The following is a 26,238-nucleotide window of genomic DNA, read 5'->3' on the forward strand; positions in this document are numbered from 1 at the left end:
AGGGAAAAGGTCATACAAAAAGACTGAATCAAAGCTATCCAAGAGACGATAGCAGGATTTCTCCGCGAGCAAGTGATCAATCCAAACGGCGAGTTTCACTTCAACGGCAACGAAACTCTTATTCCAAACAACGATGATCATTTGTATCGTTTTTAGACATTAGAAGAAAAAACTCTATGTATATATGTGTTACGAATTTTGTACTTATAAAACTATATATATAAAGCTTTTTACAAATCTATTTAATTTTTGATGTGGCCTATTCATTTTATTATAGGCAAAGTTTAATTATAAGATAAGCCTATAATTTTAATTTATATTTGCGCTAGGTACGTATAATATAAATATACTAGTGTATCAGCATACAGGAGTGAAGATTAGCACATGTTTGCAAGAGTCTGTCGCTCAAGTGAACGGACGAGGTCTGTCCAAACAAGCCTTTTGCCACCCGCTGTTATAGGATCTCCCAAAGTCACAGCCAAGGCAGCACTCTTTAACACCGGTTGGTATTACCAACCGGTTTTAAAGAGGGGGCCTTTAGCCATGGCTCCCGGAACTGGGACTAAAGGGTGGAGCTTTAGTCCCGCAAGGACAGCACCGGCTCGGGAACATGGGCAACAGACCCTTGCCGACCGGTGCTAATGTTCCGTCCTGCACGGGTGTACACTAGCTGACGTTGTCCATATCATCGCTGCTGGATCGTCCGCAACACCGAGCGACCAATTCTCACCGCCAGTTCGTACTTTGATGCAACAGTGAAGTAGCCGACAGCACTGCCAGGTCAGACGCTGATCCAGTGGTGATGACCAATACCTCCACGGGTGCAAAACTAGCGGTGATCAGACAGACTATCACCAAAGACTTTTGCGAAACTAGCGGTAATCAGACATACTATCACCCAAGACATTTACCAACGAGGGCCAAAACTGTCGGTGAAGTGGGGTTATGGAACTGACGACGATGAACTTTCTGTAGTAGTGACTACACGCTACGGAGTCAAATTTGATAATGTATTGTAACAAATAATGTAAATGTTAGCAGACCAACAAATAATTATCAATATCCTGTTTTCACATATAACAACAAAGTCAACAAGCAAAAAAAAAATGAAGGTAGTTCGTTGGGTGATTCCTTGTGAACTGGCAATGCCATGGCGCCATCGGTCTAGATCTTTTTTATACAAGGAAATTTACTCTCTCTCCCGTTGTTGCCAGCTGAAAACCTGATGATTGAGGTCTATATGATTGCTTCGTCTACATATTGCTTATAAGTGCGTACGTGGGCCATGTTTGGACAACCGAGCTTAGCACAGGGGTAATAGCTAGAGCAGTCATTTAGCCAGGAAACCAAAGATCATCAACAGCTAGTCCTAGCTATGTTCCCTTCATTGTGCACAAGAAGGCGATGTTTAATGCCAATAGCGTCGTTGCTGAGCCTTGCCGCAGCAACGACTTTGCTGATCATGCCCGTCGTAGCTGTAGCCGCCGAAGAAGATGAAGCTGCTTGGCCGATCGCGCTCCCTGGCTGCCCGGACAAGTGCGGCAACATCAGCATCCCCTACCCCTTCGGCACCAAGGAGGGCTGCTACTTCGGCGCAGGCTTCTACATCCACTGCAACCTCTCCTACACGCCGCCGTCAGCCACCGTCGGCGGCGTCATCATGAAGAACGGGAGCGGCTACTACCTAGAGAACCAAGGCGGCGACCTACCCGGTATCAGAACCGACGACGGCCGCCGGTTTACTTGGATCCTTGACCTCGTCGACATTGATGTCGCAGAGGGTGTGGCGCGGGTCAACGGGCCTGTCAGCTACGACTGCAACGTGAACGAGACCTACCACTCCATTAGCGTCTTCGTCGTCAGCGTCAAGCTCTCGCCGGCGTTCCTCCTGTCGACGACGAGGAACGCCCTGGTGGGCGTCGGTCAGAGCGTGGAGGCCCGTTTGTCCGGCCAGATTGGCAGCACCGCCGCCAACTACTCTGCAACATGCAAGTCGCTGATCGACGCGCCGTCGGTAGCGCAAAACGGGACATGCTTGGGGCTCGGCTGCTGCAGCGCGGAAATGCCGCCGGGGACCGACATGTTTACCGTCAGCATGGAACACCAGAACAACACTGGGTGGAAGACCACCCCATGCAGATACGCCATGGTGGTGGACAAGTCCTGGTACAGCTTCTCTGCAGGGGATCTGTACGGCCACGAACTTTTCGACAGGACGACGGCCTCCGATGGCGTCCCGCTCGTCCTCGACTTCGCCATCAGGAATGAGTCGTGCCTGCTGGCCGGAGGACGGCTGCCTGCAGCATGCCGGAGCGGCAACAGCGTGTGCGTCAACGCCACCCATGGCATTGGGTATCTCTGCAAGTGCAAAGATGGTTACGAAGGAAACCCTTACTTACCCGATGGATGCCGAGGTACGCAAACTTGTGATAATCCGCATTATGTATATTATATACAAGCACGCAGTCAGATCAGCTCGTTATTAAGACTAAATTCTAGTCTCAATCAAAGAGAAGTGACGACGCTAGCAGAATGCCTTTAATTAGTTCTCAATTGCTGCGCACATTTCTCACATACACCGGAAATAAAGTGTGTATGCCCATTTGAGTAATGTTAACAAACATGAGAAAATAAATTCAACTAACCTACTACTCTCTTCGATTCAAAATATAGGTCATATTTATTTTATTCTAAGATAGACATCTCTAATTTTAACAAAGTTTGCAGCGGATGGACTTAACATACTAGTAGGCCAAATAAATGCACCATATGAAAACAATTTAGGTAATAGGTTTAATGAAACTAATTTGCTGTAATATATCCTTGAGCATTTTACAAATTTATACGGGTCTTGCCATATTTGTTAGGCTGATACGGTCGAAAGATTTCCCCAAGTTAAGTTTTTGGCTAGTACGTACTCCTCTCTTAAAGTATGTAGCCATTGACTATGACAGCTCGATGCTAGCTGCAAACTTTAGCCGCACCAGGCATTTTGATTGTCCATCCTTGCAATTTGGGCCAAGATTCAACCATTTCATTGCTACCTGCTTGATGTATTACGAGGATACAGATTCCGATCGCCAAAGTTTCTTGGGCATCGGCCTTTGTCCTTCTTGCCCTTGCCATGGTCACTCTGGAATCTGGATAACAATAACTTTGAGCGTTATCACTTATTTGTATTCCCATATAAACAATGTGCTCAACATATAAAGTATAACTTTAGAATCTCACTACTATAAAAGCAATTTCTCAGTGAATTTCATTTTCAGAGATGTTATCTTTATGTCGCCTCTATAAATCATATTAGACCCTAATACAGAAAATTTTTTTTTAACCATTTTCAAATATGACACTATTGAGAGACCCGCCTCTGCAATAAGAACGGGCCAGCCCATTACCAATCTTAAGCCATCCAATACTTCTCTCTCAACTCCCTGATCCATCCACCCCTCACTTTGGGCTTCTTTGGGGCCCCTCCTATATATCAAAAAAAACTCAGCTCCACTTCTTGTTCTTAGAGCAACTCCAACAGTTTGCTATCCCTCCTCCCCATCCTTAATTTTTTGGCAAATTGACAAAAATTACTCTCCAATAGTTTCCCATCCCGCCTCCCCATCTTTGGCAAGTTAGGAAAAATCCCTCCCAACGCGGATATATGCGCGCTGTTGATCGACTACGCATCGCGACTCACGCGCGCCGCCGGAGCCTTCCCGCGCGCGCCAAGGCCTTCCTCGCGTGCGAAGCCCACGCGACGGCGATCCACACATGAAGCCGAGAAGTGCGGCGAGGGCATGTAAGGGCGGTGGCACACAAACTGCCGGCAAGAAGGAGCAGTTCTTGGCCTTGGAACAGCGGTCGGAGCCGATGGTGGATGGTGGAGGAGGCAATGCGCCGAAGCTTTCAACTCTGGTGGTGCAGAAGCACAAGTAGAAGCTGGTACGGGCGCTGTCGGCAGAAGAGAGGAAGAGGAGTCCTCGCTGGTATGGCCGCCTGTCCTCGCTGTCTATATGGAACTGCCAGGGCACATCGTTGAGTTCATGCTGAAGCACTTCGGCGATGCTGATAGTCATGGTGAGATCGCGATTGACTTTGACTCGGCTGAAGCGATCCACACGACACTCGAAGGAACGCGGAAACACTCCTTCCCGCAGCAAAAGAACAAGATCATGGACCCAACATTTAATTTTGCAAAAAGAATTATAGCAAACTATTGGAGATTTATCTTTTTTCCTTTGCCATAACATTTGGGGAGTCGTTAAAGTCTATGATTTGGGAAACAAAAAATCCCAAACTGTTGGAGTTGATCTTACTGCCAAACATGCTTAGCTCGACCAACTCCAATCCAGAAACATCGTGGAGTTCAGCTCCATGGATTTGCTACAGCTCCTCAAGGGGTACTCTAGCAAACAAGATTTTAGACCTCATTACCACTATTACACAGGGTGAGATATTGTCTAGGTCACCAAGCCTTCCCCTAACCACGATGTTGAGATAGCCACAAAGGCTTTAATTTGTACAAGGTAAGTGTTGCAAGCCACTAAGGCTAACCGCATCGCTATTGAACTCTTTTGATCACTATGGTACCGTTCACTGAACTTCCTTCACCGAGGAACAGGTCTCCTCATTATCCTAGATACCATGTCGTAGCAACTCCCCACCAAGCCCGGAGGATCGATAGTGCTAGAGTTGGACCACAGTACCAAGTGTCTCATCACAGTAAGATTACAAGGGCACCAAGCCCATCTCTCTCCAGCTTCCAAACTAAACCCTAAGCACATTCTAGTAGCCTTTAATAAGATTACATCCTTTGAATCAGATGATGCCAATTGTAATTTTGATATCAGTTGATAGAATTCACATTGATCATGATATCAATGTCAATTAGGGAGCAAGTCATATACCTTGAGCAAAGTGTAGTGAACAAACATAAATATGCAATGCAATCCTATAGAAGGTAATGCCACATGATACTATAAGGTTGGATATGTTATCCATAGTTACCTGTGGCATTGGTTTTGGATAATATGTTGCACCTTCGTGGTCCCATGTATGCTAACTCTCCATGTTCTGTGTAGTACCACACATGACCTTCACATCTTGGAGATCTAAACTCTATGACTCTCAACAATGTTCTTGGTCATCTTCTTGAGTACCCAAATAGACTTGTTACATACTTACATCCCCAATCCTTCTGCCCGACCTTGTTGTCAACCACTTTGTCATTGCTAAGCTTCTTGAAGTTTTAGTTCATGTTCTTGTAGTTAGGCTTGATGTACATTTTGTACTCCTTCAATGACTGGCTTGGTCTTTACCGTCTCCACCTTATTGCCCTTGACTTGTATGCATTGCAAGGACTTGGGGCCTCGTTGGTCGTACTTGAACCATGCAGAGTTGATCCTTCCTACAACTTCTTTGTCAGTGCTCATGGTTATCTTGAGAAAGATTGTGGGGGTATAAACCCCTATACCCTTACGGCTAGACTTGGGCCAGGAGGCTTGGCCCATCACGAGACAGTTCGAGGCTTGATCCAACTGCTTGGAGTTTCGCGCAAGGAAACAAGACGTGGAGATCAAGCAGGATTCTAGTCAGTTGGAATAGGAATTGATATTGTGCTATCTATGACAATTGTAACCGACTAGGATTAGTTTCCAGATCTGTAACCCTGCCCTCTGGACTATATAAGGAGAGGCAAGGGACCCCCCTTAGACAATTCATCTCAACTCAACACAATCCAATATAATCAGACGCAGGACATAGGTATTACGCCCACACGGCGGCCAAACCAGGATAAAAACCTTGTCTGTGTCTTGCGTCACCATCAAGTTCGTAGCTTGCGCACCTGTCTACCGATAAACTACTACTGTGGGTATACCCCAAGGTAGACTTCTGACTAGCTTTCGTTGTCAGTGGCGTGCTAGGTAGGGGGAGTGCGTACAGCTCTCCCGACGAACAAGATGGTCATTGTTCCAGCTTCCGTGGCCGTGGCTGAAGGTCTCAAGTTCACCGTCGGGCAGATCACTTGGACAACTCGTGGTGGCGGCCTTACGACCATGACTTCGGTAGAAACCCAGATCCAATCTGGGACAGCAGAGGCGTCGACTTCGATCACGCCAACCCCGAGGACCCGACCTCCGCTCCCTCGCTACAGGGCAAAGCGAGTCGACAACTTGGATCTTCTTCAAGCCCTCGATCGCGCCGACCACAAGGTTCTCGAAGCCTCCAACCAGGTGGATTCGATTTCGTGCAGTCCCGATCAAACGGCAGCAACAAAATTTTTCAACTCCCGTCGATCAACTCGTGTATCCACGCACGAACGACTGGAGACGTCTCTGACGATAACGTCGACCCCCGTGGGACGGACTGTCAAACTCAAGACAGCCTCCCCAGACCAGGACTGCCCTTATGGTCTGAGCAACGCGGCTGACCAGTTTTCACGGCATACTCAATCTCTATTCGGTAAGGCGGGCTTTTCGCCGAGCCAGAACAGGCGAGCAGCCAGTCACTTTGTCAACATGGTCTCCATCCGCACTTTGCTAGAAGACAAGTCCAGCAGTACAAACTCCAGCACAGGGTCTATTCCTACCGAGGTTTTACACCCCGAGGACGAAGACTATGACTTAGATCTACCGCCATGCCCCCCGGAGTTCCCCCGCTTCCCAGTCTTTCCATCCCGACAATGTGACCTGGTTCTCAACGTCAACAATGACGAACCGGTCGTTGAAGGCGAAACCGACGAACAGAGACAACAACAAGAGCAGCGCAACGCCGACCATGCCCAACGACGAGCAGACGAGGAGCGACAGCTTGTCCCAAATAATCTCGGTGATGCTTTCGACATGGTCGGAAATCAGTAGGTCTATAAGAAACCAAGCGCTAATGTCGCTGTTGCCATGACAAACTTAGATCGCCTCCTCGATACTCCGGAATACCACGACATTAGAACCAACATACGGGCACATCTAATCGCGGCCATGGGACAGACCGCTACTCTACTCCAAAGAGTCCAAGTCGTCTCCTATACGGAGGTCACCTCCGACCAGACTCATCGGAGCCGCACCTCACCGCAATTCGGTGGGCTCCATCGTAGCCGATCACCCGTCAACAATCGAAGGAAGGACACCCGCCGCGACAATCATGGACGGGACGCTGGCACTTACCACGAACAAAGACGCGGGCGTGGTCAGGAGGTGAACCAAGACAGGGATCTACGCCACAACATCCCTCCTAAGGATGCCCGCGAACGCATCAACAGGCGCGCTACGGAACGAGCGGTACACAAAAACGTGCGACGCATTGAGTACAATGCAACACATGGCCCCCCGGGCTAAGACAGTTCTCCTCACACCTTCGCCAAGTCGTATGGCCCTGCAACTTTAAGCTCGAGAAGCTTAAAAAATATGACGACAAGGAGAACTCTGAAAACTGGATCACTCTTTACGAGATCGCAGTCCGGTCAGCAGCAGGGGACGAGCACGTCATGGCAAATTACTTCCCAGTCGTCCTCGACCAAGCTGGCCATCAATGGCTCCTCGGCCTACCCGAGGACTCTTTCGATTCTTGGGAAGAACTGCGCTAGGCGTTTATTGATAATTTCATTGCTACCTGCGAGCAGCCGGGAAACAAATACGATCTCGAGAGGATAAGGGACAGGAAGAACGAGCCCTTGCGCGATTACATCCGACGTTTCTCGGATATGCGTCTTAAGATTCCAAAGATTTCACACGACGAGGCCATATCAGCCTTCATCAAGGGCCTACTCTTTCATGAAGCATTAAGAAGTAAGCTACTGTGCAAAAGGCCGACCACGGTCGCTGAGCTCCTCGCCACGGCCAAAAACTACGCCGATGCCGATGACGCAGAAAAACTCATCCGAGAAGATGTGAGAGCAGCCGACCAGCCTCCCCGACGAGACGACAGTCGTGGACGCTTCGACAACCGGAATCCTCGTCGCGGCGACAACCGCGACCACCGAGAAGGGTGGGACAGGCGTCGCGACAACCGCGACGATTTCAGAGGCAAGCGACCTCATGACAACGACCACAAGGTGAATACAATCAAGCATCCCAATGGACGGCGAGACTACCAGAAAGACTATAACAAGATGCTGAAAGGACCGTGCCAACTCCATCCCAAGTCCAACCACACGATGGAAGAATGTCGTGTCCTCAAAAGCATCTACACACAGCAGGCCGCTCAGGGGGATTCCGTCAAGAAAAACGGGAAACAGGATAGACACGGTTAGGAAGACAAAGACGACGACCAGGATAGGGACCCACAGCACCAATATGTCAGTCCCATCGACGTGGTACACTCCATCTTTGGAGGCAAAGTTTCCATCGAGTCCAAACGAGAAAGAAAGCTCTTGAAGAGAGCTTGCCTTAATGTGGACAGCACCGATGGCCTGATTGCTGATCCGAAATTCCCCCTGGTCGCACAAAGAGATCTCCTTCAACAGGAAGGACCAGTGGGCCGCCATCCCAGAACCAGGGCGCTTCCCTCTAATCCTAGACCCGTGCATCAACAGCGTCAGGTTTGAGCGCGTGCTCGTTGACGGGGGTAGCTCCATTGATATCCTCTTCGGCAACAGCTTGCGTGCTCTCAAGCTAACCCCGGCGCAGCTGAAGCCGTATGACGCTCAGTTTTGGGGCGTCCTACTGGGTCCAAGTTCAGTACCCCTTGGACACATAACACTGCCCGTCTAGTTTGGAACACCAGACCACTTCTGCACAGAGTTCGTCAATTTTGTGGTCGCCGACTTCGACGGGACTTACCACGTAATCCTAGGCCGCCCCTCGCTCACCAAGTTCATGGCGGTTCCGCACTACTCATACCTGGTCCTCAAGATGCCGACTGAGAAGGGCGTCTTAACTGTCAGAGGCAACGTCTACACCACATACACTTGCGAAGAGGAAAGCTTCAAGATCACCGAAGCAATCGACCTATCGATTCGCATGGCAGAAACTGTAACACAAGCCACGCAAGTTCCACCCGACCAGCTTCAACTACCCGAGCAGGAGACTCCAAGGAAAAGCTCTAAGTCCAAAGAGCACAAGGAAGTATAGCTGGTCGACGGCAGCCCAGAGAAGACGGCTCTCATTGGGGCCAACCTAAACGCCAAATAGGAAGACGCGATCGTCAGATTTCTAAGGGACAACGTAAGCGTTTTCGCATGGAAACCCGCAGACATGCCCGGCGTCCCACGAAACCTAATCGAGCACTCCTTCAACGTCTCAAAGACCGCAAGACCCATCAAGTAGAAGCTATGACGGTTCGCTCGTGACAAAAAGGAGGCTATTAGGACAGAAATCACAAGACTTTTAGCAGCCGGATTTATTAAAGAAGTGTATCATCCCGATTGGCTCGCCAATCCGGTCCTTGTAAGAAAAAAGAATAATGAATGGAGAATGTGCGTTGATTACACTAATCTTAATAAACATTGTCCTAAAGATCCTTTTGGTCTCCCTCGTATCAACGAGGTGGTCGACTCATTGGCCGGATGCGAACTCCTCTCTTTTCTCGACTGTTACTCTGGTTATCACCAGATCTCGCTAAAGGAAGACGACCAGATCAAAACTGCCTTCATCACTCCTTTTGGTGCATATTGCTACACCACCATGTCCTTCGGACTCAAAAATGCCAGAGCCACCTATCAACGCGCTATTCAGCAATGTCTCCACGACGAGATACGTGATGACCTCGTCGAGGCTTACGTCGACGATGTTGTCGTCAAAACCAGGGACGCGAGCACCCTGATCGACAACTTAGACCGCACTTTTCAAGCGCTAAATAAATACAAATGGAAGCTTAACCCTAAAAAATGCATCTTCGGGGTTCCCTCTGGTATACTGCTCGGTAACATCGTCAGCCGCGACGGGATACGGCCAAACCCCTCAAAAGTCAAGGCGGTGCTCGATATGCGACAACCCAGGAACGTCAAAGACGTCCAAAAACTCACGGGGTGCATGGCTGCTCTCAGCCGGTTTATCTCCAGGCTAGGAGAAAAAGGGCTTCCTTTCTTTAAACTTCTGAAAGCATCGGAAAAGTTCTCCTGGACAGAAGAGGCCAATGCGGCATTCACCCAGCTCAAAGCTTTCCTCACCTCACCACCCATCCTCACCACACCTCAACCTAACGAGGACCTGCTCCTCTATATAGCAGCAACTGATCGGGTCGTTTCCACGGTGCTCGTGGTCGAGCGGGATGAACCAGGCCACGTCTATAAAGTCCAGAGGCCTGTATACTTCATAAGCAAAGTCCGAAATGAGTCCAAGACTAGGTATCCTTAGATACAGAAGCTAATCTACGCCATCTTAATCACCTCAAGAAAGCTGAAGCACTACTTCGATGGCCATCGGGTCTTGGTTACTACAAGCTTTCGGTTGGGAGACATTTTGCGCAACAAGGATGCCAACGACAGAATTGTAAAGTGGGCCATGGAATTATGCCCATTTTCTTTGGATTTCTAGAGTCGCACTACCGTAAAGTCTCAAGCCCTGGTCGACTTCATCGTGGAATGGACGGATCTCAACGCACCACCTTCTCTGGATGTCTTCGATCACTGGTCAATGTTCTTCGATGGGTCCCTAAACATCAATGGAGCCGGCGCTGGAATACTTTTTATCTCTCCAAACAAGGGCAAACTTCGCTACGTCCTTAGGATCCTTTTTCCAGCCTCCAATAACATCGCCGAGTACGAAGCATGCCTACATGGCATCCGATTGGCCGTTGAACTGGGAATCAAGCGCCTTTATGTCTACGGCGACTCTGCCCTGGTTATCAACCAACTAAATAAGGAGTGGGACACAACTCATGAAAAGATGGACCTATACTGAAAGAAATCCGGAGGTGGGAATCAAATTTTTATGGCATAGAGTACATCCACGTGGTCCGGGACAAGAACCAAGTAGCAGATGCGCTGTCAAAGATAGCATCATCCCGAGCCTAGATTCCGTAAGGTGTTTTCGTTTAGGACATTAACACACCTAGCGTCGGAATGGACCCGGCCGAAAAGTCACACAACCAAACGCTGCTCGTGGGAAGCACCGCTCCGACCACCAACGGCAACGACTGGCGTGCTCCTTTTGTTAAGTATCTCTCCGACGGCTCGGGATTTCAAGACAAAACGGAGAACGAGCACCTTATCCGGTGCTCCAAAAATTATATACTGGTCGATAATAGGCTTATGCGCAAGAATGCAAGTTCAGAAGTCTTGTCGAAATGCATATCCCAAGACGATGGCATCAAGTTACTGGAAGACATACATGCTGGATCCTGTGGTAACCACGCCGCCTCTAGAACACTGGTCGGAAAAGCCTTCCGAGCAGGTTTTTAATTGCCAACTGCAGTCGCCGACGCCGAGAAACTCGTTCGACATTGCGAAGGATGTCAGTTCTTCGCTAAACGGACCCATGTACCTGCTCATGAGATCCAGACGATTCCGTCGTCTTGGCCATTTGCCTATTGGGGCCTCGACATGATCGGGCCATTCAAACTGGCTCCTGGCAACTTCAAATTCGTGTTCGTGCTGATCGACAAGTTCTCGAAGTGGATCGAGTACATGCCACTGGTCAAAGCAACTTCCAAAAAGGCGGTAGAATTCCTCAATCAAATCATACACAGTTCTGGAGTTCCCAACAGCATAATCACTGACCTGGGCACTCAGTTCACCGGCTCTACATTCTGGGACTTCTACGATGATAGAGGCATAGTCATAAAGTACATGTCCGTAGCCCATCCGCGAGCCAACGGTCAAGTCGAGCGAGCAAATGGAATGATTATCGATGCTCTAAAGAAAAGGTTGTACACGGAAAACGATAGGGCACCAGGACGGTGGATGAAGGAGTTATCGGCTGTGGTCTAGGGTCTCCGAACACAAACTAGCAGTGCTCCCATCAGATGTAGACTTTAGATCTCCCAGAGTCAAACATTTCGACCAGTCTTCAGCAGACCTCGCCAGAGAACTCGAGATCAACTGCACAGAAGAGAGACGCTTGACTTCCTGCCTTCGAACAACAAAGTATCTCGAGGCCATCAGATGATACCATAATAGGAACGTCAAAGATCGCTCCTTCATGGTCGGTGATCTGGTACTCAAATGGAAAACAAGCCAGGAGGGAATGCACAAGCTATCCACACCTTGGGAGGGACCTTTTGTGGTCGCCGAAGTTACACGCCCTACATCTTATAGACTGGCGTACCTAGATGGAACATGCCTGCCCAACTCCTGGCACATAGACAGACTACGATGCTTCTGTCCCTAAGTTTCAGTACATTTTACTTGTAAATCTTTTTTGATGAATAATAATAAACTTTGCCTTTTTTGCTATATACTTTTACATACGCAGAATACTCGACAAGCGCCACAATAACTTTCCAGGACAAGCTCCTCAAGGCCAATCAACATGACTCAGTAATACATCACTCAAACAAATTTATTTACAGCGCTCAAAACCATGGTTCTCAAAAATAAAACTTTATTACAAACTTTATATACAAATTTTACAATAAACAAACCTCTGGCCGGTTTCTAGTCTACTCCTACAGACTACACTAGAAACCTACTGCTCGGGCTGATCACCCGCACGGCTCTCTTGTCCCGCCGAAGGGGTCGGGGCCACCGGCGCCTGGCTGGTCGAGAACGCAGGCGTCGACCGCCCATCTCTTGCAATCGACACTCCCGAGAACTCCCTGGCCGACCTATCTGATCTGGGCTGATCGGGGGGAGTTGACGTCCCGCAGAGATTTATATCGCCAATCACAGTCGACGATAGGTCGAGCAGGCCGACACGAAGGTTGCCTCCTTCGGACCAACCTCCTTGGGATATCCCATCTCTAGCCAGGACAAGTTGACCAGGGGGTAGTGAGCACGTACCATGCTGAGGATGTGCGCTCTGGCAAATTCCCAGGCGTCCTTGACGAACTGCTAAAGCCAGCTCCACGCTTGTTGTGCCTTCTCGACCGAGGTCAGTTTCGGCGCGCGGGGCTAGTCCTCGGGGAGCTCGGGACTGATCAGGTCAAGTACTGGGGCAAATCCTTTCCAGATCCTGATGTAGTTTGTCTTCCAGGAGTCCCGTTCCTTTACCAGCTCATCGAGGTGCTTTTTAGTGTTGACTTTAAGCACTACGATTGAGTTTTCAAGAAAAACCAAACAAACAGTCAGCAACATACTACGACAGTATAAACAAGTGGAAAAGAAAACCATGTGGTCGAAAAGGGCGAAACGGCTCTTACCAGCCAACTCCTGATTCTTGTTCTTCAGCTCCTCGCCAACCTTGCGCCCGGTCTCCAGCGCACCGACACGCTCCTGGTCGAGCTGATCCCTCTCTTTTCAGAGGCGCTCGATCTCCTCCTCCAGACCTGAAGCAACAATTACTGGTCATCAAAACTGACCATGCGGTTAAAAGAACAACTGCTCGGATCATTCAGATTACCCTTCTTCTCACGGTCCTTATCGGCTAGTCGTCGATTCAGATCCAGCAGGCGCTCCTCCTGAGCCGCCTTCTCGGCCGCCTCCCTTTCGACCTCCAACCGAAGGTGGTCCACCTCTATGGTCAAGGCCTTGTTCTCGACGACTATACCTTCAATTTGGTCGAAGCACCTTTTTCGGTACTTCGCCGTTTTCATTGCACCCTACGAGAAATATACGTATCATAGAGTGAGTAAGCAACAGTATATACATACTCTGGCAGAATACAGGATCCCTCACCTTAACTTCATCAACAAGCCACTTAGCAATGCGCTCTACCCTCGCCGCCTCCTCGGTCTCGGCGAGCTCCTCATGGCTGGCCCAGTGGTCCCCATGCTAGCACCACATGTAAACGTGTTGACGGCCATCGTGGGGACGCCCCTAGATCTCCTCCACTTCCTCATTAGAGGCCGCTGGGGCCTCGGCGCCCTCCTCGCTACCCCCAACCAAGGTAACGGTTATCATTGGACCCTTACCGCGGCTAGGGGAGCCCTCCAGTGTGGAAGCCTCCGCCAGGATCGGAGTTGGGGCCCTCTCTTCTTCAGTAGGAGGGGGGGTCGGGACCTTGTCTCCTTCCTCCGCAACGCTGCTCGGGGGAGGCGTCCCCACTGTCTCTTCACCCCTTGTCGGGGTCCTCGCCCCGGCCTTGTCTTTAGCCGGGTCCTCTTCGGCAGTTTCCGCCACGGGCTCAACCGCGGGCTGATCCACGGGTTGCTCGCGGCCGGTCTGGTCGGCGGCATCCTTATCGGCAACTGCCGGCTCGGTTGTCCCCAAGCCGGCAACATTGCCCGGATCAACATCCGAAGCCGCACTAACAAAGAGGAGATAATGCAAAATTACCAAAAAAAAGGGAAAGTGCAGAAGACATGTTTTAGAACTTATAGGTCGGAGCTCCGGGGTGTCGCCGTAAAGAACCTTCTCCTGGTCCTCCCAGCCGCCGCTGCCGCTTCTGCTCCTTCGCGACATATTGGCTCGATGTGCGTGGCAGGCGGATCACTGGTTACCCGACTAGTGTCGATCGGCGCGACGTTAGGACGGATGCGAGGTCTCCGGACCAAGGATGGAGCAGTCTCGTCCTCCTCGTCGCCGTTATCGATGATCCTCACAAGCCGGCGACGCTTCGGGGCGTGGCTGGTCTCCGCCGGCATTGCTTCCGTGGGAGATGGCTCTACGGCCATTGGCCTCTTCCCGGACACCATGTCATCTGCGGTCGGTGCTCGGCCGCTCTGGTCTTCATCGCTGCTGGTGTATTGGAGACACCAAGCAGCATTGTCTGCCGGCGGGTCCACACCAGGTGCCAGCGATACATACACCGAGCACTGGTCAATATCTCCTATCTGCAATACAACAGCGACAAGTCATCAGTCAAAAGGCTACCGTACTCACATAGCAATACAAATAAACAAAGGTACGCATTTACCTTGGGAGCTGGTCGGCCTAGCTTGAAGGCGTGCATCCGGTCATCACTTCGAACAAAGTTATTGTCAGAAAAGTTGAATAACTCGTTCACCAAACGCTGAATCTCTGATTTTTCCAAGCCATCCCGGTGCATCCTGGTCGGGTCTTGGCTTCCCGCGTACTCGTACGCCGAATGCACCCTCCTTTGGCAAGGCATCACTGGTCGGGCGAGGAAATTCCTGGGCGGGACCAGTCGATCAGGCTCATCAGTCCTGACACTTGACCAGTATACTCTGGATGATCTATCTAGCTAACCCTCTTCTCGGGGATGTAACCGACGTCACAGAACGTGGCGCTGCCCGGCTCATCCCTGATGTAGAACCACCTCTTGTACCACTCGGTGAGGGAGGTGTTCCATGGGCAGTTGAGGTAGCGGTTCTTCATCTTGTCACGAAGATTGAGGTATACTCCACCTACAATCTTGGAGCCTCCAACTGCTCCCTTCTTCCTTAAACAGAATAAATAACGGAAGAGATCGAAATGCGGCTCTATTCCAACATAGGCCTCGCACAGATGGATGAAGGTGGAGATAAGGAGAATAGAGTTCGGGTGCAGATTGCAAATCTCGATCTCATAGTAAAGGAGAAGACCTTGGAGAAAAGGATGAACGGGAATCCCAAATCCCCTTTTGAAGTAATCCTCAAAGACTACAATCTCACCGGCGCGAGGGTCGGGGTAACTCTCTCCCTCTGGTGCCCTCCAACCGTCGAGCTCCTGGTTGTGCAGCAGCCCCATTCTGACGAGGTTGTTGAGGGACCTCGTGCTGCTCCGAGACTTTTTCCACTCCTTGGCCATCATCTCGGCCCTCTTCTTCGAATCGCTTTTCGCCATTGATGTAGCAAGGAGAGCTTTGAACTAGGAGTTGAGGATGATGAGGATGGCGAAGGCAGGAGGCAGTAGTGGCAAAGGCAGGAGGCTGTTATGCAACCGCTGGGTAAAGAATATGGATGCAACATCGAGCCTTTTATAACAGAGAACCCACCTTTCACACTTCCCACATTTGGGGGAAGTGGGCGGATCTTGCGGTAGCTGCGGCGTTTCGGTGTTCAATAATTATCGCAGTTAATTTGGTGGCCTTTCTGAATAATTGATGGTTTCCTTTTTCTTGGACCACGCAAAGAGCGGCTGCACAGTTACCAGGCGCACCTTTTTATGCAACAGCCTGACAATGTGGCAGGACGCTCCGTCACATCGCACATTAATACGGCGATATGATTTTTTTCAAAAAGATAAGTAGGATCTTTGGTCAGACAGACATGATATACTTGGGGATTGTACCGACCACCAAGCATGACATGCTCGGGGACTGGTCGACTAGTCTGCCCATTCGATATCCTGGGGACTGTACCGACCACCGAGCATGACATGCTCGGGGACTGGTCGACTAGTCTGCCTATTCGACATCCTAGGGACTGTACCGACCACCGAGCGTGACATGCTCGGGTACTGGTCGACCAGTCTGCCCATTCGACATCCTAGAGACTGTACCAACCACCGAGCATGCTACGCTCGGGGACTGGTCGACTAGTCTGCACTCTCGACAACATGTTGACTGCACCGACCATCGAGCACGACATACTCGGGGACTGGCCGATTAGTATCATCTTTCGAAAGTCTGGGGACTGCGCCAAACCTCGAGCATGACGCACTCAGGGACTGGTTAACTGGCTCTCTCCAACACAAATAAGTGCAACACGATCTCGACATTGAAAAAACAAATTGCATAATGGCTGCTCGGATAATTCTAATTTTTTAGACCTTGCTACAAGGCTCATGCTTCGCCTTCCAGCAAACTCGGGGACTACATCGGTACGATGCATCTGGCGATGCATTTCAGTATCAGATTTTCCATGTGGTTTTTCTCTTTAGAACCTGGCACCACGTGCCTACGTCACCTACTACCAGGCTCGAGGACTAAGTGGGCACACTTCACCATGCGGTGAACTTGCTTGTGTTTGGCATACTTTGCTATTCAGAAAAGTAAAGTGGGCACACTTCATCGGGAAAAGAAATATTTTTTCTCAAGAGCACCATGCATTCTTCGAACAACCTGCTTCTTTGATGTCAATGTTGAACAACTGTCTTTTGAGTTGGTCAAAATACCGTTGCAACTGTTTGGGTGACTTTCATGCTAATCGATGATGTTAAGTCTCACTGGTCGAAGAAGCTCAAGACGGTGTGTTACATCATAATACATGGTGCTCGGGGACTAGCTGTGGGGGTATAAACCCCTATACCCTTACGGCTAGACTTGGGCCAGGAGGCTTGGCCCATCATGAGATAGTTCAAGTCTTGATCCAACTTCTCGGAGTTTCGCGCAAGGAAACAAGACGTGGAGATCAAGCAGGATTCTACTCGGTTGGAATAGGAATTGATATCGTGCTATCTATGGCAATTGTAACCAACTAGGATTAGTTTCCAGATCTATAACCTTCCCTCTTCCCTCTGGACTATATAAGGAGAGGCAAGGGACCCCCCTTAGACAATTCATCTCAACTCAACACAATCCAATATAATCAGACGCAGGACGTAGGTATTATGCCCACACGGCGGCCGAACCTGGATAAAAACCTTGTCTGTGTCTTGCGTCACCATCAAGTTCGTAGCTTGCGCACCTGTCTGCCGATAAACTACTACCGTGGGTATACCCCAAGGTAGACTGCCGACTAGCTTTCATCGACAAAGATGGACATTCGTTGTTGTGTCCTTGCCCTTCAAAGTATCCACCTCTTTATTGAGACTCTCCACCTCTTACTTCAGCTCATCATTCTCTTTTTCAATGAAGTCATCACATGTTTTCTGAAAATGAACCTTGTTGCAAGTGGTTAAATCACAAGAAGTGGATACACATCTACCTTAGGCATAACAAAGACACAAATTCATTTAAGTCCCTTATGCTTAGATTTAAGCTTCTCATGCTCCTTGTCCAACAAATTGAACATGTTAATCAATATCTCATAATGAGTAGAAAATGTTTCCTTGAGTTCCTCGATTGCTTTAAGAGGCTCAATTGCCTTTGCTATTCATGGGGGTAGTTTCAAACCCTTTGTACCTCGATGATTATCTATACCACTCCAAAGATCTTGTTTATTTGTACAAATAAACATGAATGAGCACACCATCATATATAAAAGGAAATATTGTTGATTTTGCAACCACATAAAATTTTATCTTAAACTTAGTCTGACTCTTCATGTCCTCTTCCATGAGACGTGTGTGCTACACATCAAGCCTCTTTGATTGAAGGTGTTCCTACATAAGCACTTTCTATGTAAAAACACTTTGTGATAAAATAGGAGCCATATCTATACCTATCGTGGCCCCTTTGTCAGATTCTTCGCGCGCTCACTAAGAAGTGAAGCCTAGCTAACAATTCTAAATAAGCCAATTTCATAAGTATGCCAATTGAACTAGCTTTGACCTCATTGAAACATGTGAGATCTAAATCTGATGCCACTTGCAAGGAAGCTAGGGTACCTTAGACCTATGATAGTCCAGAGGGGGAGGGGTGAATTGGGTATTCAAAAACTTACCCTAGGGCTTTACTTGATTTACATTGGATAAATAATAGATTAGTCTAGCCAAATGTGCAATTATGTTTTCTAGTGTCCTCTACATATATACCCAAACCCTAAGAGTTTACAACATAAACCCAAAATTTATCAACTACGTGAAGCAAATGTAGGAAAGGTAAAGGTCAAAAAACAAGTGTAATATGCAATTTTAAATGTGATAAGTAAACATATCAAGCAAGAAGGTTAGATTCTCAAAGACACTAGGATGTATATTATGGAATTAGTTGCCAAAATGCACTACCTTGTACATATTAAAGCTCCAACTTGGTACGTTCTCAGTCACCAAGTCTTATGCTAGTCATGGTGTTGAGCTAATCTATATATCCTATAAAGACAAACCCCACTAAGATAATTCTCTTGCACCTCTTTGCGCCATGTCATCATCCACTTCTCCTGCTGTTGCATGCAATTAAGTGCCCACTCATAAATGGTTGCAGTAGTGGATGCAGCTACTTACACATGACCATGCATACATACTGCTAGCAATTATTCTCTCACGTGATCTCCTCTCTTCCTCTTCTGAAACTGACTATTAAAACTATATATAGATGACTCAATAGACTACATTGAGGCCATATTTATATTCCCCTTTCATACCATTGGCAACACACGGGGAATCCTCCTAGTTAAATAGAAAGGCATTGCACAAAATAAGGCAAGTGTTGCAAGCCACTACGTCACTATCGAATTCTTTCAATCACACTGAGCCATCCATTATGAAGTTTATCCATTGAGAAAGGGATGTTCTCATACCTCAACCATCATCATGTCACCACCTCTCCACACCAAACTCAAATGTCAACATCACAAGAGTAGCACCAAGCCATCAAGTGTCACGACAGACCAAGATTATATTGGCACAAAGCCTAGCTCTACCTAGCACAAAAGCAAAATCCTAACCACTTGTGAATCTATCTCTAAGATAGATTATAAGCTTTGGATGTGCACATTAAGATTTCATATGGTAGATGAAGTGTTGCAATACATGCTCAAGCTTTTTGTTGCTCTATGGTTCAATATGCTTTTAATTGGTTTATATGTAGCGCCAAAGAAACTAGCTAGCATTGGGAACAAATCTGCAAAAGCAGTCACCACCAGATGATGTGATGGCTCCCAAGTCGGTGCAACTAATAGTCCAATGGGGCATCTAACAATTGACGGTTAGTGTCACTTGGTGAGGTCCACCAAAATTAGATGATCTATCAGTTGGTCACAATGCTCTACCATATCATGCACCAAGACATAGCCTATCTTCCTTCATTTGGTGGATGATTTAGTGGCAATGTGCATGTCATATTTACATTGTTATAGGTATGTATCATCACTGTATGATACATTGGCCTCCTTACTCCTCAGTAGATCATTTTGTGGGCCCTGATTTGATTGGTTTTATCTCTACTAGCCACCATATGATCTAGCTTCTCTAATCTGTTTGATTGAGTGCATATATACTCCAGTGATGAATCTTCTTTGTTTCTTCTAAGTCTCTACTCAAATCTTGATCAAACTCTTCTCTTGCATCCCTACAATCTAAATACCTTTGTCTAACATATCTCAATACACATGTTAGTTCTAGTAATTAAGTTGTCCTACGTTGGATTAGAGGGAGATTGTTATAATGATCCACTCTTGCAAGATTTGATGTCAAATCAGAAGGAGTCCAAGAAGAGATTCCAACCTCCAATCCTAATGAAGAGGAAGGTTACAGAAGATGAAGGAGCACTTTGGTAAGTTTCTACAAAAACATTGGAGAGTTTGGATGGATTGGTATGTTGGATTGAAGCTTCATTGATGCCTTCCCAAGTGCTTACCTCATGTTGTAGAAGGTGAAGATGAAGTTGATGAAGGAGTGGAGTAATAAGATAAAGATGCATGTTACCTAGTTTTGGTGACTTATTCATGGCTGATAAGTGGGCCCAAGATACCTTAGTGTCAGATACCTCACAACTTGCATGAGGATAGTTAATTGATTCCAATGATACAAGAGGTCTAATCCCCGCGTCCTTATAGTCAAAAGGACCGAGAGATTAGACCTGAAGCCCCTAACCTTGGTCAACAATAGGGATGATGTGGCTACCATTGCTGCATCAATCTTACCCTACCACAAAAAATATGTGTTGGATTTAGAATCTTAAGGGCATTTCCATTCATTAAAAAGAGGGAAAGTATGGTTTTTACTTTGACTAAGTTTCCGTTCGTTCAGGAATTCTTCACTTTGGTGCAATTATATTTTAAGATCATGGAAACATCTTTTCTTTTATTATTTAAGAATATATATTGTGTTGTCATATCCAAATAATAACAATTATAATATTTTTATGTTATAATAGCCCGAGTAGCATGTTTCATTCCATTTTTCTATCTTGCATGAAAGTGTATGTTTATTCTTTATAATATGTTCTTTTGTAGACATTGATGAGTGTGTGCTTCGAGATGCACGCCTTGATCTACGAGATACATATCCTTGCTCTGGGATCTGCAAGAATACAATAGGAGGCTACGATTGTCAATGTGAACTTGGAATGAGAGGTGATGCAAAGAATGGAACATGCAAAATTGTGTTTCCCCTAACAGCAATGGTGGTTACATTCGGTAAGATTATCCAACAAACAACATTGTATTCTAAAATCTATTTTTGGCCATTAAGCTATCTCTTGAGTCTAATTTTACAAAACCAAACAAATTTAGATGTAAGTCAGGTTTCAAAGGTAGTTTTATCTATATATAATTTTATGAATAATAACAAATATGATTAAACGTCTTCAAAGCTCTAAAAGTCATTTGAGGTGTAGATCATCTCCATATTTGTCCAAGTCTGCATCTGCATCCTATTGAACTGTATCATATACACACTTGGAGACATTATTAGTCCAAATGGTCATGTTGACCATCAAACACCAAAATCCAAATTGAATTGCCAATGTGGCCCGTTTTCTTTACGAAGGCATGGCAATATGTTGTGTGTACCCATATTGTGGTCGCTTGCAACTACTATAGCATGACCTACTTCAGCTTCTTAGTAGACACCTATTGTAGTGAATAAGGGTATATGTTTGGCTTGCTCTCTGACAGACAACTGGCCTCCTAGGTAGTGATCCTGGCTGCTAGGCGACAAAAAACCAACACCCTAGGATCCTTGACTGGTAGGCAAAGCTGCCTGGTTAGCCAACCAAACATCCTCTAAGTACTTCACCCCATGTGCTCACAAGATTAACAAATGTATAGGCATATGGTCCACTATGTTTTTATCTCCAAATCCATATATATCTTATGGAATGATATGTTAAAGGCCACGATGGTCAATACAATACAAAATTAAAGGTTTTAAATCCCTCCCAAACCATCAAAGCCAACTCCCAAACATATCAGAGAACTACTATGGGGTTGATAAAGGTTTAAAGCAACATGTATGCAAACATGCAAAGAAGAGGTGCTTAATTGAGATGAGACTTGCCTTGGACATTGGACCATGATACATACATGAGACGAAGCATGCGTGATAATACTTGGCTGGTCCAACATAGCATAATATCCGCCAAAAAGGAGGATAGCTTCTAGGTATACAAAACGTGAGCTACTTGGTAAGTTTGGCCTCATATAAGACTAATGAAGTGAACCATTAGTATATAGATGTGCATACATACTAGATTGTGGATAGTTTTCATAAAAAATAGGTGTATATTTGTACACCAATGTCCTTATGCTTTGTCTTCCCCTTCTGTGTAGGGTGAGGTCTAGCTCATTAGACCGTACTTGCTCTTCCTCCAAGGCATGGTTTGTCTCCTTTGTTGATCCTTGGTCATCTGGACTACAAGCACGCTCTCCGCCATGTGCAAGGACTCCATGTGACCTTCAAGGCATTCTTCTCTAGGAATGTCTATAGCTCTGTGTCACTGTGGTGTGAACCTCGACATCGTCCCAGGCCTACCCTAGTAGCTCACCCAACTTGACCACATGCAAGGGCACCCTCTCCCACCCCACCCTACTCCCAAGTGGCCAAGTACATATAATTGCCATTTTAGTGATGACATGTAGACTTGTCGAGCTCATGAGCATCACCAGGAGATGTGACCCTAGTGCCGCAACAACACTTGCAAGATCAAGCTCTCTTTTTGGTGCCAAGAGGCACACCCCCAATAGTATCCAAAGGGATGTTCTAACTAGCGGTAGTGTTTTCCCCATCGATAAAATCAATGACCACTCATGTGATCGAGATGTACGACACAAGTTTGGCAATGATGTTAACGATGATCCATTTTAGTCCCTATCTATTTGTTGGTTTCGTGACTGTTGTTCTAGCCTCATTTTTGTTTAGGGGTTTTCACAAGTTTTCCTTATGTGGTTGTAAGGTTTTTGGATCTGATTTCCCTTATATCTGGATCAACTCGATTCTTCTATACCAAACTATAGGGACACCTTGCACTTTTTGAAGGTTCTGAAAAAAAGAACTAAAGTTCCTATGCAATCTCCACTTGCCAACAATCCCAACTTAATTTATTAATTCCATAAACTAGTTTTATCCCTACTTTATTACTTAAATGAAGGGCAAATTCATCGATTAAAACATAATTATGTTAATTATGTTATTATGTACGCAGGTATAATCGGTGTTGCATCTGCATTGTCTATTTTAGTATTGTTCAAGCTTTTGCTGGAGGAGAAAAGGAAGACAAGAGAGTTTTTCAATAAAAATGGGGGTCCTACACTAGAAAAGGTTAACACCATCAAGATATTCAAAAAAGAGGAGCTTAAGCCAATCATACAATCTCAGAATGTTATTGGAAAAGGTGGTTTTGGGCAGGTTTACAAAGGCCTTCTTGATAATCAGGTGGTTGCAATTAAGAAATCAATTAATGTAGACAAGTCACAAGAGAAGCAATTTGCAAATGAAATCGTCATCCAATCACGAGTTATCCACAAGAATATTGTAAAGCTCATTGGTTGTTGCCTGGAGGTTGATGTCCCAATGCTGGTTTATGAGTTTGTTCCAAAGGGTAGCCTTGATGACATTTTGCACAGCAGTCCCAAGGTGAGCCTCCGTCTAGACATTCGTCTAAATATAGCGGCAGGAGCAGCAGAAGGTTTGGCATATATGCATTCAAAAACCTCTACTACTATTTTGCACGGTGACATCAAACCTGGCAACATACTTTTGGATGAAAACTTTGATCCAAAAATCTCTGATTTTGGAATCTCAAGGCTTATAGCAATAGACAAATCACATACTAAATATGTGATAGGTGACATGGGTTATGTTGACCCAATATATATCCAGTCAGGCTTGTTAACAAAGCAGAGTGATGTATACAGTTTCGGAATTGTGCTGTTAGAGCTCTTGGCCAGGAAAAAGGCAGCTTTGGGTGAAAACAGTAGTCTAATTAAAACTTTTCTTGACGCATATACACAAGAGAATGGGGCCATTGATTTATTTGATGCAGAAATTATAGCAGACAAAGATATGGAAATACTTCATAAGCTTTCCATGATTATCTCAGAATGCCTAAAGCTTGAAGTAGACAAGAGGCCAGAGATGACAGATGTAGAAGCACAACTTCAAAACCTGAAGAAAGCTTACAAAGCATAACACATGGCGCTTGCAACCGTAGCGATGTCAAAATGGCCTGTATCCGGCCTAAATATTGTGGTTCCTTTATTGTGTGTCGTTCATGTAGGCACTCACGAGGAACATTTCTGCTCTGGATCTTCGCTTTGGTTTGTTGCTCACAGCACAGCTGCGTATGTTATTATCCACGCTCCTTGTACTTAAATGCTGAATATTTGTTACTACCATAATACTGCCTTTGTTTAAAAATGGAGTATTCCAATTTCAAAAGTGCAACACATTATATTCATGTATATATAGTTTCATTTCTCTCCAGATACTTTCAAGCGTGTTTGTCTATTCCATCGAGATATGTGATATAGTTTTATTTGCCTGTGGATTATTTGCATAACTTGCAGTGCCTTTGAATGTACTAAAAAAATTAGCTGTCAAAATTGTTTTAATGAGATAAAAGCAACTATATGTATAGTCCATATACAAGGGACCCACATGAGTAGTCTATATACATGGTACAAAGATAGCTAGAATGACACTTCTTCGATAGTGAATCTTTTGTTGTTTAGGGCAGGCACATAAATCTAGACATTACCTTACTTTATTGTTTAGTTAAAATATAATTTCTTAGTACATGTTTTCCATATCCAGAATTGCATCGTATAAAACTTTCTAAAACAATTCTGGACCAAGGCAACTGGGGCATCAGCAATGCCAAAGGTGCTAAATTTGTACTTCTATTCGGTGGCTTCATATATGATGTACTGAAACTTCACTAACAAACTATTAACTGCATTCCAAGCATGTTTTGAACATAATGCATTCTGATTCTCCTATGCCTAATTTGGTCTTACGACAGCTCCGGCTTCTTGAAAATCCTCTAAAGTATAGCAAGGAACTGTATTTCTCTCCCTCCAAAATAAACTCAAAGCCAGTAAACAATAGAAACTAGTTTCACCTGCACTGGCTTATCTAAGTACTATAGCAAAAGAGTCGGATGGGACAAGCCTTCCAAACCGGCACAAGCTTCTCACAAACTATGTGGGCTGGTCCAAGATCCAAACAGGACCCACAATGATTATTTACAAGTGCCATTTAACGCTTGCCTTAGTGCTCGGGGATCTCACATAATTCGGTCCCATCTTATTGACTAGCAGTAACGTACTCCTACCATTAGGTGATCCCAAATCTAGCATGCGTTTAAATCAGATCTTTTCCTTATAATAAATTCACCAGTTCAAGGTCGATACCCCAGCAGCAGCGCAGCACCAAATACTTGCTGCATTAACGCCCTTGCCAAATGCCATCAGGCTAGGGATTCAGATATATCTACAGTGCTGCAGTCAGTGTTTAGAGCAGCCTATCCGATCCACATTTCTGACAGGGTTTTTCAATCATTTTTCACAAGAACCTCTGCTCTAGTTGCATGTTGGTGTTAACATTAGTTTTCTTGTCTCCTCTCTTGTGTCATAGAGTATTCAGCAGTAAGAGATATTCAACGTTCAGCTGTCGTACTTACCAAACTCGATCGTGTTTTTGACTCCTTGTTTTACTCATTTTCATTTATGATAGAAGTCATACGAACCTGCATGCCGTCAGAACCCTCACCTGCCTGGTTGCCTTGCTTTGCGGAACATCCGGCCCGGGATAAAGCCGTGTTCTATGGATATTCTGCAGAGCTGTACTGTCACCGGTGTTACCAGAGTTTATCGCTGTTGTTTTTTCCTTTACTTCCTTTTTCATCTGCAAAATTTATCCCAAGTCCATGCAACCTTTCGTAATTTTCTCAGGCCAACAATGAGTCTGAAGATTCTCGATCGAACGCGCAGGGAGAGCTCAGATGTTGTCCATCCAACAGCGGAGTAACTAGGGTGCAGTACGAGGCGTCGTACTCCGAGTTCATGAGCGCACAGTGCTGGCACATGGATGCATGTTCGCATGCGCCCCTGGACCCTGGTATCTTGGTGGCTGTTATTTATTCAGAGTTGCAAGTACAGTCCCTTCAGTTTTTTTTTACATTTAGTGTACGTGTTCCAGTAGTAATTGGATTTTGTCCTAGGATTCACATCAAATCAATGATTAGGATCTTGTAACATAATCTAAAGTCAATTTTAGTGTAGGTTTCATGGTATTAAACATCGCTAACATGACACGGTATAAACACAGAAAGAGATGATGAAAAT

General features: G+C 46.2%; 1 protein-coding gene across 1 annotated transcript; it reads left to right on the forward strand.

The window, feature by feature from the left end:
* Nucleotides 1,294-24,355, forward strand: LOC8073275 (wall-associated receptor kinase 4). The gene is made up of 3 exons (XM_021464619.1): nt 1,294-2,414; nt 20,908-21,090; nt 23,097-24,355. The coding sequence occupies exons 1-3, from the start codon at nt 1,376-1,378 to the stop codon at nt 24,080-24,082; spliced, it is 2,208 nt and encodes a 735-aa protein (XP_021320294.1). The 5' UTR covers nt 1,294-1,375; the 3' UTR covers nt 24,083-24,355.

The sequence above is a fragment of the Sorghum bicolor genome, chromosome 7 (genome assembly GCF_000003195.3).
Source record: "Sorghum bicolor cultivar BTx623 chromosome 7, Sorghum_bicolor_NCBIv3, whole genome shotgun sequence".
Classification (NCBI taxonomy): domain Eukaryota; kingdom Viridiplantae; phylum Streptophyta; class Magnoliopsida; order Poales; family Poaceae; genus Sorghum; species Sorghum bicolor.

Coding starts and splice junctions, on each gene's coding strand:
- LOC8073275 (XM_021464619.1), top strand. CDS start 1,376: ATGTTCCCTTCATTGTGCACAAGAAGGCGATGTTTAATGCCAATAGCG. Junction 2,415..20,907: donor CTTACCCGATGGATGCCGAG/GTACGCAAACTT, acceptor GTTCTTTTGTAG/ACATTGATGAGTGTGTGCTT. Junction 21,091..23,096: donor AGCAATGGTGGTTACATTCG/GTAAGATTATCC, acceptor TTATGTACGCAG/GTATAATCGGTGTTGCATCT.